Below are 19,053 nucleotides of genomic sequence, written 5' to 3'. Positions count from 1 at the left end.
TTTTCACTCTGTAAGGCACTTAGAGGATCTGTCCAGCGTGAAGGCTGGCATTTATAGTGGGGGGTGGGAGGGTTGAGGAGGAGACATGGATTCACAGAAGAAGAGAGACTCTTTGTACCAGCGAGGTCAGCTTCAGCTCTTCCAACTGAGCTGTTAAGATGTTCTTACTCCTCAGATAAATGGTCTGAGGAAAGGGGTCAACAAAGCTCTTGGCTATGCTCTCTCCTTCCTCCTTCCCCTTTTTATCTTTACCTTTATGTTGCCGCTGTGCATCGGTAACTGTCTTTGTCTCTGCTACCTCTGCAGTCAAAGAGACAAAAAGAAAAAAAATACAGCTGGAAGAAAAAGAGACAATGTGAGGAGGGGGGGACTGTGGCAGCCCAGAAAATCTGCTTCCCTTTTCCCTTTAGCAAAAGCTATGTGAGAGCACTCTAAAAATAGGGGAGAGCAACTTGATTAGGAAAGAAGGGTGCACTCTATACAGAGTGAGACAAATGGCTGTAGGCATAGAGACTTTAGCTGAACATGGACTAGATTTCACTTCAATACCTTAGGCCTCCAAACCAGCAGCACTGAAGTAGACCTGTGTGGCTTTAATGGTCCTCCGAGCGCAAGATGACAGATGACCGTGTGGGGTAGGCACATGCCATCTGTACCTCTAAAATCATATTGTATGGCAACAGCACTTCTATGTAATGGAAACTAGGCTTGTTCATTCAGTTTAATTAGCTCGCAGCACATCCATAGCAAGGTAATTACAGTCTGCATTGTGGTAGCAGCCCCTGCATGACAGTAAGGTAAAAGTGCAACTTGTGCAGCGCTATCATCATCACAGTGGGAAGCAGTGGGAAATTAACTATGTACTGTCACTGAGCCTAAAATTTTTTCCATTTCCAGTAGTTCAAATTTCTTTAAAAGGAAAACTGCTTGACTTTTCCTACATCTTCCTGCTTTTAGTCAACTTTCCTTCTGTGAGGATAGGCTAGTCATTGGTTATTCTGTATGATATGTATCTGTATATGATCAATCATTTATAGACTCTGAATGGAGGAAGGAAGCTTTAATGCTCTGTCCTTTATAAGGCAGGAAATTACTGCTTCAACACTGGCTATCACTGATGGTAAACAGACTAGTTCTTATATAGCGCTTTTCTACTCTGAGCACTCAAAGTGCTTATGCTTACTGTCTAACAGTCACACACATTCACACGCCGACACTTGCAGTTCAGCAATGTGGGGTTCAGTATCTTGCTCAAGGATACTTTGGCATGCAGCCCAGAGCAGCCAGGAATCGAACCGCCAACCTTATGATTAGCAGGATTACCTCCTGAGCCACAGCCACCCATGGTGCCACGAAGAAGATGACAAAAATTCAAAATGTTGTTCTTTAATTTTAAAACTTGGTCTTCAGCCTGAAGCCAAACTCTGAAACCAAAAAATAAATAAATAAATAGTGCTCTTAAGGCATTAATGTGATATGATGCATGACAGACGTTTGTCACATTTTGGGGTTTTACATCATTATATTCAGGGAAGTACAGCAGAAAAGTCAGTAAGAGTTAATTGAAGTCAGCCAGCTTAGTCACTTGTCTCTAATGACAGTTCCCCCTCATTCTGCTGGTTCTTATTGGGCCTCTGGTGCTCTGCGACTGCTTGTGATTGGATCTTGCACAGTTGGAAGGTATCTCCAATTATTGGCCTGTGGCTATGGATGATGGAGAGAGAGAGAGAGTGAACAGTAAAAGAGTCAAGAAAGTAATGATGAGTAGAGAAAGAGGAGAGACATGGCTAAGTAGTGCAGATCAGGAAAGGGAAAAGATTGGTTTGGGTAATTAGAGAAGTGACAACTTTGATTTCCACACGAGTTGGGGTTGAGGGGGGGCTTTCCTTGGCTCACTCTGGCAGCCACCCTCGCACAAATCCACCGTGGCCAAGATGAAAGGTGGTGAGGATCCTGTTGAAGCAAGACGAAAGAGGGGAAGAAATGAAAACGAGCTGCTGCATTGATAACTGCTGCAAAGATGAAAGACAGATGAGCTAGCTGTTAAAACAGTGAGTTATCTGTTTGAGATGCACGCAGACGCGAGTGGTGGCTGATGTATTTACATTGAACAAAAGAGCATGGTGGGTAGGTAAATCGCTTTCTTTTCCCTCGTGCTTCACATGAAGAAACAAAACTCATTTTTTTGGTTTGAAAAAAAAATGATGGAGGAGGGGGAGAAAAATACTCCAAAAATTGCCGTCTTATCATGTCAATTTTGTCAGTTTTTGACTCTTTAAAATCATCTCCCTGAAAAAAAAACAAAAAAAACAATGAAATTTGACTCTGCAGCAACAATGGATCCACATCACTTGCCATCTTTCCCAAACACCTGTTGAAAACAATATGAAATCACAGTTTGAACACATAAAAAAAGAATAGAACAAAACATGAAAACAGGACCAAACACATAAGAACAGCTCTCTTTGCAGAGATACGTTTAGTAGCATGAATTTACAGTGCATAAGGCAGTGGTTTCCCATGCCCATCTGCTCTCAAGAACACCCAGTGGATATGAGAGCAATCCATCTAAAGTTACCAAATGAAAAGCAGAATGAGGCTAGGTTGACGGAGAGAGGTTTCTGTGAGAGGGAGGAAGAGCCGGATGGCTGCATGCCAACTGTCTCCAATGTAATCTCCATTCTTGTGGATGGATTTCCAATGTGGGTGTCCTGTACAAGGGCATCTGGCTGCCTGCAGAGCTACATGATATGCAGTTGGCTCCTTGGAGAGTCTCTACAAACACAATCACATGTAATCACACAGGCATAGACATTTGTACTGATACAGAAAGAGACAGTGTGTAATTCATATGCTGGATTATCCAAACATTCAAATCCAACTCTCTCAGATACACTAGGAAACAGGCATTCTGCACTCCTTGCACGCTGCACAGGCCCCCTGCCTTTCCTACCTTGCTTTGTGTCTCCCCAGGGTGCCAGGCAATCAGTGTGCCCTTGCCTTGCCCCTAGCAACACAGCTGTGATACCTACCCAAAATCAGCCTGATCATGGCTGTTAATCCATCCAGTGCTCCAGGTGGCTAAGACGTGGTGCAAGAGGAGGACTAACGGGTGTCTGGCTTCGAGAGTGGAAACAGCACCAGGATAGTCTGAGACTTGAGCCTTGGCTGGGCAAACATACATCCATAAGCACTGTGGTCCAGCCTCTAATGCTGACTTGTGCACGGTCTGCTAGGCTGTTCCTTTCACACAGGGTTACATATTACATTCTTGTCATATGCATTGTCATAATTAAAAATAATGGTTCAAATCGGGTAAACAGAGGCTGCCCCTGGTATGGAGAAAGCTCCAGAAACCTAAGATCCTACATGTCCCACAGTGCACTTAATAGAATTTTTCATCAGACCATTTTGACTGGAAAACATCCGAGGCTTTCGTGACACATCAGGGTAAAATTGTATTCTGAGCATAAACCTGTGCAGCTTTTAAAGGAAATATTAGCTTAAATCTGAAACACTGTTTTCCATTGGTGAATGTTGGCTATAAAACAAAAGGCATATCCCTCAAAGTATTAGAACCACTGACTGATTTACTAGTTTATCATTCTGTCTCTCTCATAGATCAGATTTTACTTGAGCACCGGGTCCGATAGCATTGTTCCTCCATCTTTCATATCAGGCAAAGAGAACAGTCCTGGGAATGGTGAGTGTGATAATGGTGGAGAGGGAGAAGAGATGGGCCCAGCTGTTTAAACCCACCACCAATTCTTATGCAGAGCAGGCTTCAGCTGGTGAGGAGAAGAGGGAGAAGGGAGAAGTTTCATTGTTTCACACAGAATGACTTATTCCTCTAAGGATCCAAATACAAACAGATGTAAACACACAAGCAGAACACAGAGGAATTTGGATTTTAGAAATCACAGTGTAGAGGACATAAAAACCTGTTCAACAGGACTTTGTGGCACTTTTTCCCTTGTCAGTCTACATATGTTTTGCTCAAATTTAATTTATAGTAAGTTTTTGTTTTCTTCCTCTTGTCCTTTTTTTTTTTTTGAGTAGTTAGATAAAAAAAAAAAAAATTGATTTCTCTGCTGTCTTTGGTTATTGATGAGGATGTTGTCACTCACTCCTGTTCACCAGGGAAAGAATGCACACATTTACATACAGTACACACTCTACACTCTAAGCATTTATTACTTTGCCTGCCACACACTTAGACTGCATGGAAGTGCCTGTGTTACTCTCTACTACATCTAATATCCTAGTAATAAACGTGCTGTGTTGTGGGGAAATGAAGAAGAATACAGAGGGAAAATTGAGTCAAGGAAAACAAAACAAAACAAAGGGGGAGAATTAAGGGGCCAAGTGAGAGATGTGTGAGAAAAAGGTAGAAGTAACAATGAGCTTGCATGGAGAAGGACTGGGCTGAGAAAGGAGTAAAAGCAGTGTATTTTGAATGGATAAAGAAAGCGAACAGAAGAACAATAGCTGAAGAAGAATTTATGGAGAATGACAGAAATGGGAGATGAGAAGGAGGGATATAGGTGCAAGGAGAGAATAGGGCATGGGAGGTATTAGGGGAAAAAAATCAAAATGAGTTTTGGCAGGGCGGGTGAGAAAAAGGACAGAGTGGAGTGTGGCTGAAGGATTGTTTGAGAACAAGGGAAGGACAAGCAAAGAACAAGAGCAGTTAGATGGAAAGGAGCGAGCAAGAAGAAATGGATAAGTGAGTAAGACAAGGTAATGGGATTAAGGAAAGAATGACGGAAACTAGAAAGGAAAGGAACATTTTCATGGAGCGGGCACAGAGGATTAAGATCGTAAACCCATTTTTGAAGTAGGCTGATGGGTGTGGTGTCAAGCACCTGCCACTAGGGGGAGAAGTACCTGATGATCATTAGCCACAAATGATTTGGCTGATAAAATAGATCTGGTGTTGGATTTTGTTACTGGAAGTGGCTGCCTCAGTCCGATTCGGAAGAGAAAGTTAGAGGAGGGAGGAGGTTTAGTAAGGATTTGTGGACGAGATGGCAGATGCAGCAGTAGGAGGAGAACATACATGCATACAATTGATTCATCTCACTAAGGACTACTGCCTCCCACTGTTTTCCTTTGGCTCTGTTATTAGTTTGATCGCCTTTTCTCTACAACCCCCACCATACCCACCACACCCCCCTCATTTGTCCCATCTTCCCCTCATCCCTCTCTGTTGCCAACGGCATCTGTCTCTCCTTCTCTAATTCAGTGATTGCAGCAGAGTGCCCATGTCATTTCTAAAACTGGGGTTGTATGTGCACTCTAATTGCTGTACTGGCTTTCCAGAAGTCAGAGCTGTGCCTAGCTAATCTTAAGTGCACTGTGAACACATGCATGTAATTGCTGCAATAGCGTTTCCCTTCAATTTAGGACAATTTTTGTTTCAGAAGTAAAACACAGATGGTCCAAATGTTAACCTGCTTAAAGAGAGCAGGTTCAAACTTGAGGGTTTCAAGTCACTAAAAAGTGCTGGAAAACTGAGCGTACTCTTTTAGATCTATTTTAAGCCAAAAAAAAAGGCTTGTGGCATTATTCCAGGTAAAAGAAGTCATTATCACTGAATGATTACAATTACAGAAAAAAAAATTTTTCTTTAGGCCTTTGCTTAAATGAACACACAATTACAAATGCAGTGGCTGTGAGTCAAATGGCGCATGGGACGCTCATGTGTTGTCTACATTCTTCTCCATCAGTGTGCCGGCGATCATTTATCCCAGGCTCTCTCTCCTTTTCACTGCTTTCCTCTGTTCAGATTTCATTATCTTTTGGCCCTCTGCTGCTCACACAAACAACTGTTTGCCTTCATATACAGTATGCACACGTGCAAACGCATCTCCTCTGCCTGTGTGAGGCATCTCTACACAGGCAGGCGTGGGTAGAGAGACCCCTGGGGAGTAGATGTAGGTACTGCAGAACTGAGAGGTGGTCTATTTTAAATCACTGCGGCACTACGGGTGGAGGGCGGGAGGGGAGTTGGGGCAAAATCAGAGTATACTTGTGAGGATGCTGGATGTGCTTCCAAGCTCCAGTGTTTACCATTTAGACACTGATCCCAAACCTTCCCTAACACCCTGACTCATCTCTCTGCAGATAATTTCATCAGCATTTCTCCAACAACTACTGTCCACTTTATATATATATATATATATATATATATATATATATATATATATATATATATATATATATATATATATACACACACACACACACACCCCACCCAGAACTTCATCCCTCCGCAAGGACATCCAGGAATTCCCTGACCCCTTTTAGCTAGCATAGCTCTCAGATTTGTTTTTTTTTTTGCAAAGACTGCTGTTTGACATAGACAAAACTTCTAATTAATCCTCTGACTTTACCACCACATTAGACTTTATTAAAACTCAAGTCTGGTCACATCAGCCCTCATCTTCCTTAATTCCAGCTCTGTCTCTGTTGACAGTGCTGTAGAGGTACAGAGCATGACCCCAAGGTTGATTGAAGTGAAGTGAGGGATAATAAGTTTGCACAGCGGCAATGAAACTTCTCTGACACGTTGATGAAGTGATGCTAATTGCCAAGTGCCACTGAGAAGTGCTCCATTAATGCATAAGGGGGGAAGGAAAAAAACCTGAGAAAAACTCGGTGCTGACAGTTTTCACTAAATCCTTTTCTCTTTAGTTTAGAGTGGAGGAATGGGATATAAAATGAAGTCATGCTCCACAGGCAGAATGCTATTCTGTTGTTGGGCTGGGAGGTGGAGGTTTGCTAATCAGCTACGCTTTGTGTGCAGCGGGAACTTAAATATGTCTTCCTTGAAACAACCATGAAATGTGTTTTAGTTCTCTATGATTGTCATGCTCATGTGAAATAACAATGGGTTATTGCTGACACTGAGAAGTCTTTTTTTTCTGCTTTATTCTTTCATAGTGTAATAATTGTGCTGTTCATTGACTGCTGATTCTGTGACTCTGTGACTCTAGCTTCACTTATGTCATTACTGCTAATGCTTTTCTAGTTAATTCACTGTGCGGACAGCTATCATAAGTTAGCACATCCACAAATGTAATCACACTATATCTAAATAATTCATAAATCTGTTTAACTTGTTAGTGCATTTGTTTAAAAAAAAATCATTAAACTCAAGGTAACTAGAATGCTGTTAACTTGTCTAACCAAACAAACCAGCCCGAAAACACATCCACAAGTTCTTCCTGTCCTAACTAAAGCTGATTTTAAAGTACGTAACTTGCTAAACATTTGCCATGTTGCCCTTCTAACCTCTAACCTTTCAACTTCCAGATTTGTGTAACCTTTTCTTAATTTGTCTTCTCCAAATTTCTTAAAGGGAACTTTGATAATGAGCGCCTGGCTATTGCTAGACAAAGAATCCCATACCGACTTGGTCGGGTAGTTGACGAGTGGCTACTCGACAAAGGTAATAAAATCCCTTTAACTCCACTAATGATCTAACTGCCTAACCTACCGTTAACCACCACTCTGGAAGAGGTGCAGTGCCAAGCAGCAAGGGTGAATTTGATTGGGCTTTTTCACAGAACTGTGGGTCCATTATTATAACCCAGTGCAGATTTAAAAGGTCTGGAAAAATGACTGACTGATATATAATTAACTATTTCTTTTTAAGCTATTCTTTATCTCCAGTGATGGGAAGCCAAGCTGCAAATGAGCTTTTGTCAGCAGATATTTTGTTTTCGATCAGTTTTACGTCTAGTCGTCAGTTAAAGCTGTTCAAGTCATTCCAAAAAAAAAAAATTGCCTGAAGTTTTCATCACTCTCAAGTATTGATTTTGAGATATCGAGGGGACCTTATCTAAAGCACCTTAAACTGGGGCTGCATCTCTTCAGAGAATTAACCCCCAAATAACCCAACATAACCCCGTAATAACCTGACCACATGCAAACAACCTAATGAATCCGTTTGCTTCTTTCATGTGTCTTTTGTTGACTGAATGTGAACTTGTACTGACTCTAATCACTCATGAAAACAGAACAGAAAAAAGTATCACTGGGAAAAGAATCCCCATGAAAGTCACTAAAAGTTAAAGGGACTGTTGAAGTGTTTGTTCGGTAATAAATCTGCATTCATTGCAGCGTGTGGGCTCCATTTCCCACCCAACATTATGCATAACTTGAGCCATAAGTTTTCAATGTGATGCCATGAAAGTGTTAATTCTTTAACCCTTTGAGTGCTAAATGTCCCAACCTCTTTGTCTTTGTCTTGTGCCGTGTGTTTGTGCTGCTGAAGGTGGTTGATTCTTATTTAAAAAATAAAATAAAAGGAGAGGAAGTGAATTAGACGAATCAAGCTTCTACTCTAGAAACTAATTTTGCATGCATGAAGTTGGTGACGAGTGCACACGCAGTACTTTAGCACAGTCTGGCAGAACAAAATACAGTATAAGGATAAGAAGCTAAGACTTTACAGTAATATTTGCAATAGCGTCACTGTTTGCATACGAGATGTATTGCAATTATCACGAATTAAGATTTTGAGGCCAGATACTTTTAGGGTTTCCTGAAACAGAATCGTGAACAATAAAACATGCACGGACTAATTCAGAAGATAAAATTTGTCGGCAAGAGCTAAATGAAGTATTCATGTGACATACAAACAAGACAAATGAAGCGCTTGCATGTTTATTTCATAGAAACAAAACAATCCTTGCATTCATTTCCGGCTGCCGTAGACTGACTTCTCTGCTCTCCTCTGGTGCGTTGGGGAATGCACTTTTGCTGAGGTTAGTTAGGACACAAATCAGAATTAAAAAGGCTTGGGAGATGAAAGTTGAATGAAAAAGTGGATCAATAAAAAATGACTTACCCACTTATGAAATGATTTGCGCATGCTATGAAACTCTAAAGAGAGTGAGCATTAAACTGAATCTATTATTCTCTTTCTTCTATAGTTTGATATGAGCCTGTATCCAATCATTTAGATGAGAGCGTTTGTGCAGAAAGTAGGCAGGAGAAATAAACAAATATGCCCCATTAAACCTCAAGTGCAGGCTTTGAGCGGGGTGCATTTTTTGGGGGGAAAAAACTGCAAGGTTACTTATTTGTTAATATGATTGGATTAAATGTCTTACACACGTCATGGACTGAAGAGGCAAAGCAGTTCTGGAAGATGCTGTTTGCATAAAGAACAGTTTAGATAATGAACGGGGATTAGCGGACATTTCCAAGCTCAAAGGGTTAAAGCTGTTTGTTGCTTTGATAAGGACACGGATAGAGATTTAAGCTAAGAAACTTCTAAGCAGAATCTAACCACCTAACAGCAAATCAAACTCCACCCACACTAACCGCTGAGGGCTTCTCATGACTACATCTTCCGCGGTCGTGAATTGAAATGATTTGGCCGATTTTCCAGCTTTGCCCTGCTGGTGACAAATTCAGAGAGCCCTCAGTTATAACCTTGTTATAAACAATGCTTAATATTTGAATATAATTTGACCTGGATGCTGGTATTTGGAAGAACTTGGACAGGTTGCGGCAATCGTTCGGGACAAAAACTAAATAAAAAGCTAACAATATTCTAATTCCTGCTAAAAGAAACAAATCTGCAAGTGACAACATGTTCCTGTTGTCCTCATCCTGCTGTACAGCAAAACTCAGAGGGTTAAAACAAAGCAAATGACCGAATGCCAAATTCAAGAGTGACGCGCCTGCTTTGGGTCATTTCAACAAAAGGTGTTTAAACAAATAAATGAAGGTCCCTTTAACATTTATTGTTTTCACCCCTAAAGAAATTGATGTATTTTATCCTTCTGTATGTGATTTTTCTATGCAGGGTGAAGGATTATGCATATGTGTGTGTGTGTGTGTGTGTGTGTGTGTGTGTGTGTGTGTGTGTGTGTGTGTGTGTGTGTGTGTGTGTGTGTGTGTGTGTGTGTGTGTGTGTCAAGCAGTCTGGATCATTCATCCTGAAACGGATGGCCTGTAATGGTCCAGCCTGTGTTGCCAATATGGGGTTTATGGTCTCTGGTCTCCAGTGATTTTCTTACATCAGCACCTCAGAGGGTCTTAACATGCTTCAGGGTTCTTGACCAGAGTGAAGAAAACAATCGGCCCCGTGGGTGTCCTCTTCAAGTGCCTTTAGTGTTTCATCAATTCTGTAAAATTCAGCAAGCATGGAAAACCTCTATATCTTTCAGATCTTCTAAGTACTAATCTCAGTGCACTATTTCTTTCATATGTGGACCGAAGTAAAAAATAAGAGAGCTAATCGCCCACATTCACTATCACAAATCAGTATTTTAGTCACACCAGGATATAATGGAAGTCACTGGAGCCAGAAGTGTCCTAAAGGAGAGCTGTGCTGTGGCGCTGCACTGTCTCACTGCATCTCATTCTGAAGCCTTTATCCCATCTCCCCAACTGTGTGTGAGGCAGATCAGAGTTAGCATCTCTGGCCAACTCTGTGCTTGCTGACTAAATCCAAAACGGCAGCCATTACAGAGACCCAATGGAGGGGAAAAATCCCAAGTCCCAAAAGTTTTCAACAGCTCTATCTGAGACAAAACTTCCTCAGATGCGTCCCTTTATCCTTCTTCTTGTGATGGATCTGTCATCCCAAGTTTTCTCCTCTCGATCTGCCTTTCCTAACCCTCACTCTCCTTTTATCAGAGGAAGTGATGGTCAGATGAAAAAAAGGAGAACCGCTTTTTTTTTTTTTCTCTGACCATCAATGCTAGCCTTCACCAGAAAACTTGGCGAGCATTCGCTTAATGCAGTCTGGCCTTTTTTTTTTTTTTTTTTTTTTTAGAAACAATAAATATCTGTTGCAGCTTCCTCTTCTCATCAGGGAGCTCCACTACAAAATAAACAGCACAAATAACCGGCAAGAATCAATTTCCCATAGGTGTTCACTTTAACAGATGCGAAAGGAAGGAAGCAAAGCAAAAAAAAAGCTCCCGGAAGAATTGGAACATCTTCTTCTGGCAAGGAGTCTATCCCTCTAGAGGTCTCCAGCAGCCTGACAGTCAAGCCTGGAGTCGAGCTACGTGAGTGCAGGGAGTAGGAGAAGGGAGGAAAACTAGGATGCCAGGTCTCTGTGGCCTAAAAAGCTAAAGAACCACGATTAATGTTCAGTGTTTAATGGTTTTTGGTGTGAGCACCCGGAGTCCCTAAGTGAAAGCAATCATGCACCCCCCTCTTGGTGTGGTGCCAGAGCCAAAATCAAATCTCCAGGCCAGGCAGTGGTCCAGAGCTGCGATTCATAATCCCAGCTTCATTTCAGAGATTCTCTCGCATCTGGCTGAAGTCAACTGAGAGCAAATCCATGTGAGGCTGTCTTTCAGTAACTCCATCATAAGCTTTGCATCCCGCAGAGTTACTATCTTGTTTTCTTGTTTGATCTCCCTGCACTATTACAGCCATATCTGAGAGAAGTAGGGGGAAAACTGAATGAATTTTAACGTGCTTGCTCATAAGAAGAGAAGTGGCAGCAAGAAAGCGTCTCTTTAGTCTGAAATAAGGGACTCTTTACTCTTATTTCATGGTCCCCTACCATGAAATGGGCTAAAAACAGCACAGTCACAGCTGGAGAGAATAAAAGGAAAGAAGATTGTTCCCAGCTAACCACCGTGCTATCGCTCTTTGTCTCTCCCTCGACACTATCACTTGTTTAAGATCCACATACAGATGTAGGATCAGATATAGAGCCACATCTGATTACATCCAATCTACTGTCTCCAGAATATTGCAGATCCACTGTCATAATCTCGCTGCCCTTAGCTCCCTTCAAGGACCTCAGGGCTCCACTCTGCCTCCCAAGACTTTCTGTCTATCTTCATGCTGCATTTGTCCCCTCATCTCCATTGTCAAACACAATTAATTCATAGTGTTCTACCCGAACCAGCCCAACTTCTGGGGAGTAAAAAAGCAAAACGTTCTTAATTACCAAAGAGAGCCGTGTGCCGAGGAGATAACTTGGGAACGCTTCATAATCGACTTTGTCAGCATCCCACCCCGCCCCCATTGTGCTCCAGTCTTCTTCAACTTTATCCTTCCTTATTCTTTTCTCTTTGGAGAAGAAAATGGAAATAGGGGGAGTTCTTGATACGGACACTATAAATTCTGCAGGCGCACAGAGGATTTGTGAACACAAACCCATACAGACTGTGCATGCAAACAGTCCAACTTTGCGTTCTGCACGTCACAAAGGAGTGTATTGACAGAGGTGAATTCTGGGCCATCCCTCCCACCCTGCAACTCAGCTAAGAGAAAACATTTCAGATAGAAGCTTCTTGCAACCATATGGCATTCCTCCTCTCTGTGAGATAACAGGAACAGAAGGAGGATGAGAGAGGCGTAATGATGACAGTGGTGGGAGAAAGATACTGCTCTCTCCAGCTGCAGTGCTTTTCATATCCCCTCATATACACTTAGATCATCCTTTACCACCATCCACTCCTTTCACTCTGCTGCTGCCTCCCTCCTGCTTCAGGTGCACAGGCAGGGGAGGGGCTAAGGCTGGCGAGAGCACAACACCAAGCCGCCATCCCCTCCCCTCCTCTCCTCTGAGTGTTGTAACAGACATACAACCATCATTTCACTGCCTCCAACAAGCAATCTGTGCGTTAGCAAGCCAAGCGTAGCCTAAAACCAGCCCACTCCCCAATTTGGCTCAGTATAGATAGTAATTACTGACCACCGCTCATCTGTGACAAGCCATTTCTCTCTGTTTAGGGAGAAAAAACTGTTTAGGAGGATGGTGAGTCAGTGCGACTGAAGTTAGAAATGTGCTGTTACAGATTTAGAACAGTTTACTTTTGCTCAATGAAGTAATCTAAACAGAATTCCAGAAATCAGACAGTGGTGAGCCTGATGTCCAACTGATCTAAGCTTTTACATGTACATTCAGGAACTGCATTACATCCTCAGGCAAGCAGAAGTGATGGATTTTATATTTTCCATGTGGCCTTAGACTAAGAAAGGTACATATTAATCCCTGTTACAACCAAGTTAACTATGTTATTAGGCATTATTAGGTGGCTGTACTCGAAAATGAAGGTGGGAAGCTAGAGGTGACTCACGAGTGCTTCCCATGACCATTTAATTGTCCACGGGAAGCACTTTGATGCACTTTCCTCTTCTTTTTTCCTCCATTTCTTTTGTCTTTCATCCCATTACATGACTTACTCTCCCTCCTGATTCTTTCTTACTGTCTTACTCTTGTGTATTACTGTATGTCTTTCTCTTCTTCAGCCACTCTCTTTAACCGCATCATTCTTCTTGTTCTTTTTATCAACCCTGTCATGCACTCCCTCCACCCCACCCTCCATGCCCTCACTCTGTCTCTTTGACATTCTATCCTCATGCACACTTGCTCTTTCTCTGTCCTGCTCGTCTGTCATCCTCCCTCGCTCCTGTCATCTCTTATGTCCCCATTCTCTAAGTCTCTGTCTAACCTTTCTTTATCATCTACCTTTCTCCAGACTTGGATAAGTTACTGAGGAGTTGCCCTGCGGCTAGCATTAAAAGAAAATAAATTACAAGTTGTATGGATTCTTATAATGATAGTTTACTTCAAGCCTTTTTTTTTTTATTAAGTGTATATGCTTTATTTGCCTCAGACACTGCTGAGGAAAAGCCCTGTGATAAAACTGCAGGCCAGTGTGAGATGTACTGTAGGAGGGAGGCCACATCTCCTGTCATATTGATTACCTGTCAGTTAGGAAAGGATCACCCCCTTCAGTTGGATCACCCCCCCCCCCCCCAGGTGATCCAACTGATTGTGGTTGTGATTGTGGATGGTAATGCCTTTAGAAATACTTGTTCCCGCCTTCTCTTATTACCCTGATCACCTGTTTAGAGAGCAAAACGTATACTGGCATACTGGCTTCATGCCAACAACTATTTTGCTGTTGTGCAACTGTTTACAGTACCAGTCAAAAGTTTGGACACACATACACAGAGTGTCTGGTATTGTATATTCTATATTCCTCTATGGATTCAATAAGAACATAGCCTATGGATTTACAGTAAATGTAAAAGGGACTGATGCACTAAATATAGGTATGTAGTGAAGGAAAGAACTGCCTCTCAGTTTTTTCAGATGGAGGGATCATCCTGTAAACTCTAAAGTTACATAATATACTGCAGTTTTCAGGATTCTCATGACTCCAGTTTCTTGTTGGCTCTGCCTCTTTCACAGTGACATGTCTAGAGTACACTAAAAACAGACCCACACTGGTCTGAGCTCTCAGTTTGTGTTTCTTAATAAGGCATCATCGCTGTTTAGAATAGATTAAGCCTTTTTTTTAACACTGTACATAAATCCAGGTAGCCAAGACTACCTAGCAGCTATCAGCACATATCAGGCTGAACATAGCAGAAGGAGATGAACTGCTGTGCAGATTTTTCTGCTCTATTGGTGTTAAAACTGATTATTAAACTCAATTTCCATGTTGAATTGGTACTGAAAGACTAGCTTTAATAGTAGCCTGTACTTGTAGCCCTGCTAGTAGTGTGGCTCATTAGATGGCAGTGTTTGTTGGTCCATCATTTTCGCTTCAGATCACAACCATTAGATCAACAGCCTTGAAACATTTGTGTGTTCACTGGAAATAATTATAAGAATTCTGATTCCCAGTTTAGCCAGTGAAGTTTAGCATCCTGGTGAGGTATGAAATAATGTGGTTTTCAACAACCCCCCCCCCCACCTTTAGCTATGTCTTGTGTCATGCTATTTAGCATTAGCTAGCATGCTAATACCAGAGACTGCATATATGAATTCTACATTTAAACATTAACATTTTTTTTTGTTTGTTTTGTTTTGGTTTTGGGGGTTTTTTTCATAAAAAGGTGAAGCACAGGAATATGCAGTTGTTTATTAGTGTTACATAATACTAGAACTGAAGAACAAACCACTTTGAATATAATTTCAATAGAAAAAATGCTTCAAAAGGCACCAACACTACAAACATGGTTGAACGATCCAGCTAAGTAACTTATTAGTTGAGTTGACCCCTTTGAACACTTGGCTGTCTGCTACAGTCACACTTTTCCCGCGCTGTAAAACCTAAAAATATCAGTTTCAGACACATAGATGGATAAACAGATAGAGGGATAGACGTATGAAGTCCGCTCAGCATCTGCAGTGGCTGACCATTCTGGTCCCTGCACTGCAGTTAATTAAGCCTTTGTGTATGGCTGCGGTTGCCTGTTATAATGAAAGGCTGGCTGTCGGGCCCCCACCGCCACACCCAGCCACCACCACCACCACCCCCATCCAACTGCTTCTGTCACCAAGCCTCTGCCTATTAAATGCCTATCACCTTCAAATTCCTGTGGAGAGAGGCAAAACACATCCATTCACACTGAATTGGTGAAACAGAGCCTCATCAATGTGTAAACCCTGTGTGGTGCACTGCTGCCTAATACACACGCGCGCACACACACACTCACACACACACACACACATACAGACACGCACACAGAGGGAGAGGTGTACGTGAATAAATGTTGGAGAAACAGACACTACTTGAAAAGGCCAGCTATCACACACATAAAGGTCATTTCGCTGACACATTTCATAAGTTATTATATACATGCACACACACCCTCTTCTCGGCAGCAGTGCCACATCCAGCTCTGTCATATTAAGTGCTGTGATTGCTTGTCATTGCAGAAGCCTCTTTTTCTATCCTTCCACCCCTCCACCCCGCCCCACTCACGCCCGCCGCCAAAATTGGTTCTAAAACCGCATGTCACTTTTGATTTGACCCGGCAGACCCTGAAACAATAACTTCATCAGGCCCTGTTAGAGTCTCATCCTTAGCAGACAGCTACAAAAACAAACACTGATTTCCCTTCATCTAGTCTAGAGGGCACCTTCCTTCTTGGCTGTCTTTCTCTCGGATGGGATGAGCACATAAATGGCTGCCACAGAACTCTTGTGTGCTCAAGGCTCCTCTTTCTCCACTTTCTTTCTTTTTTTTTTTTACAAAAGAGAAGGCATTAAATAGGTCACCCAATGGATGCTCGGACACTTTAAGAAATATGTCATGATACATGAATGCATGTGCACTGACTCTAGGAGGTATTACTAATCCTCCCTACTCTGCATCATAATCATAAGCCGCTTGTCAATATGACTTACTTATGACTGTGTCACTGGCTCAGAGTGTAACACTGCCACCATTACACTTAACTCCTCCGCAGTAAATTTTCCTGTCTGAAAAGATCATCTTCTGACTTGGAGTTGCAGATCACACAGTGGGAAAAGTGCGTGTCCTCAACTTCTCCACACTCTATGACCCTTTCAGCGATGAGTCCAACCCAAATGAAGCTTTATAAAATGGAGACCTACTGGGCTGATCTGTGGATGAGTGTGGGGTGGGGTTAATGAGGTGGACTCAGAGTATTTTTGTGCAGTCTCAAGTGTGTGTGTGTGTGTGTGTGTATGTATTCTCAGTCTTGATGTTTAAAGTAAACCTCTATGTATACACAAGCATGTTTTTTCTCCTGTATTTTCCTGGCTGATGTTCACAGTTTGACAGTCTATTCATCCTTTCCTGGTCTATTTATTGCAGCATCACTCCTACACCAAACATGCTAAGTGATGATATAATAAAGTAAGAGTCAGTTATTATGTCAACAGCGCATATGCCAGACATTAAGTCTCATTATTATAGAGTTAGGGGACGGGAGCCTAGTCCCTTGTGGGTCCCTGATGGATCTAATGATCTGATAATAGGATGACATGTGTAATGGCCCTCATCAGGAGAACAGATTTATCTCTTCAGCACATTTGTAGAAAATCTACATTTACACATAGATGTGATTTTACACTCATGCGCCAACACACACACACACACACACACCCCCATGTGTATTAACTGACATTATTCATCAATATTCCTGCTCACCTGAGTCTTGCGCACATGTCAGAATAAGCGCACCCATATAGTGAATTATAATTATAGTGATGAAGAACCCTCTCAGCTCTCTTAATTGAAAGCAAATGGGACCTGGGTCTGTCCCCGGTGTCTGCTGAGAAGAAAGTTGTCACCAGCACAGTCTGATTGAAACAGCAGCGTTCAGAAGTTATTCAGAGAATGAATTTGTTATTTAACTGAATCACATACAGGGAAGTCACTGTGAGCAGATTACATGAGCAAGACGTACCAACAGAAGCACTGAGGAGTAATCTCCCATACCTGTAGAAGCCATAATAAATATGCATACGTGCACACACGCATACACACACACAACCACATTCATAAACACACTCCCTTCAGGCTGGAGATTCGTAGCCCACCATGTCTACTGAGTCAATATTTCACTCCCAAATGCACACATTAGTGCAGTATCCTTTTCACGAACAAACACACTCTCTCTTTCCTTGCAGGGATTGATTAATCCATAAAAAAGCTCTTTAGCTTCTCCCATCCTTCTCCTCTGAGTAATTACCTCATAAGGACTCTTTTTAACCCACGTCCTTCCAACGGTTTTCCTCTACCACGCATATTCCCTGATGTCCATGTGAATCTCAGTAGGGGTCAGAGATTGTGTCAGTCCAAGTGATGGGGATAAGGAGCTAAGGGTGCATATCTGAGGGGGGAAATGAATCAAATAAAACCTAAACTCATATCAGTTCAAGTAAAATACAGGGAGAAAAACGATACCTGTCAGACCATCTCAACTCTACCCCTGACCACTAAACCTGGTGACACATTAGTATTGGACCCTGGTTAAATGGTCAACTTTGTCCTCCCTTCATCCATCTATCCATCCAGATGAATGGTAATGACCACAGAGAGGAGCAGCCCCTGCTGAATTAAACATTTCCTTCCAATGAGAATCTCATTTTCCTCCTTTGTATGGCAAAGCAGGGTGATGTTTTTTTGCTCTGGCAGAGATACTTCATCATTGTGCAGCTCATGTGCATTGGAGGTCAATGACACTGGCCCAGCATTGTTCTAATATATTCCATCTCAGGGCAAATGAGATGCATTTTGCTGTGAACCTTCAGTCTCAGGGTCAATCCGCAACTGCTCCTGCAATTTATTTGACTGCCAGATTCAGGCTGCTTTTCTGGGAATGTGCCACATGACTAGTTCCATAATGGCTGTAACTGCAGCAAACCAGGGTCCAATCTCCCTAAAGTGTTATCCAGGACATCCCTTGTGATTAAAACACTCCCTCTATCTCCTCTGATTTTCTGTGTTTCATGTTGAAGCTCACCCAAAGACCATGAGCTGATTTGTATTCTTTGCCCTTTTTTGGTTTCTTCCCCACTTTTCATGACCTTTCTTCTTTCCACTTCTCTCTACTCCTTCATTGCTCTGTCTTCTCATCTATCGCATATCAGGTCGGCAGCTGACCATCTTCAACAGCCAAGCGTTCATCAAAATCGGTGGTGGAGAGAAGGGGCGCCACTTCCAGGGCCAGATCTCAGGCCTGTATTACAATGGCCTGCAGGTTCTCAAACTAGCAGCCGAGGGCGACCCCAACGTCCAGACCCAGGGCAACCTGAGGCTGGTGGGTGATGTGCCCTCGGTGCTGACTACTGACACCACCTCCACCACCCCGCTGGCTGATATGTCCACCACAATTATGGAGACAACCACCACCATGGCCACAACCACCACCCGCAAACAGCGCTCACCGACCATGAGGGACAGTGTGACACAGGTGAGCAATGATGAGCTAGTGATGCCAGCTTGTTTGCATGATTTATACAGAGAAGCAAAGAGAACAAATGATAGTTAAACAAAAGGCTGTTGTTTGAGTCACTGAGGCATGGTGCTGTGCGTTGTGATGGACCATTGCCAGTTACTTTTAATTGGCTTTTTAAAGTTCCTCCAAAAACTCAAAGTGCTGAAAACGATATTTGAAAGATTAAACAGCATGGCCAAGTAACCAGATGGCTCTCCTTACATGAGGAGATTTCAAAAGAAATCAGATGTCAGCTGCAAGGTCAAACAGTCACATCCTCAGCTCTGTGCAGTGTGTGTGTTTCCCCTTGTTAGTCATCAGACACATTCAGATGGTCAAACAGCCCTCAGCCTG

The 19,053-nt window shown here is 42.4% G+C and overlaps 1 protein-coding gene across 2 annotated transcripts in view; it reads left to right on the top strand.

The window, feature by feature from the left end:
• Positions 1 to 19,053, top strand: part of nrxn2b (neurexin 2b) — a 639,543-nt gene that overhangs the window by 604,088 nt on the left and 16,402 nt on the right. For both annotated transcript variants that reach the window (XM_030722576.1, XM_030722577.1), the window contains 2 exons: positions 7,364 to 7,453; positions 18,353 to 18,675. In XM_030722576.1, coding sequence (XP_030578436.1) covers positions 7,364 to 7,453; positions 18,353 to 18,675 — 413 coding nt within the window. The remainder of the gene's footprint in view (positions 1 to 7,363; positions 7,454 to 18,352; positions 18,676 to 19,053) is intronic.

Source organism: Archocentrus centrarchus (assembly GCF_007364275.1).
Source record: "Archocentrus centrarchus isolate MPI-CPG fArcCen1 chromosome 18 unlocalized genomic scaffold, fArcCen1 scaffold_23_ctg1, whole genome shotgun sequence".
Classification (NCBI taxonomy): Eukaryota; Metazoa; Chordata; class Actinopteri; order Cichliformes; family Cichlidae; genus Archocentrus; species Archocentrus centrarchus.
This window is presented reverse-complemented; position numbering and strand designations above follow the sequence as displayed.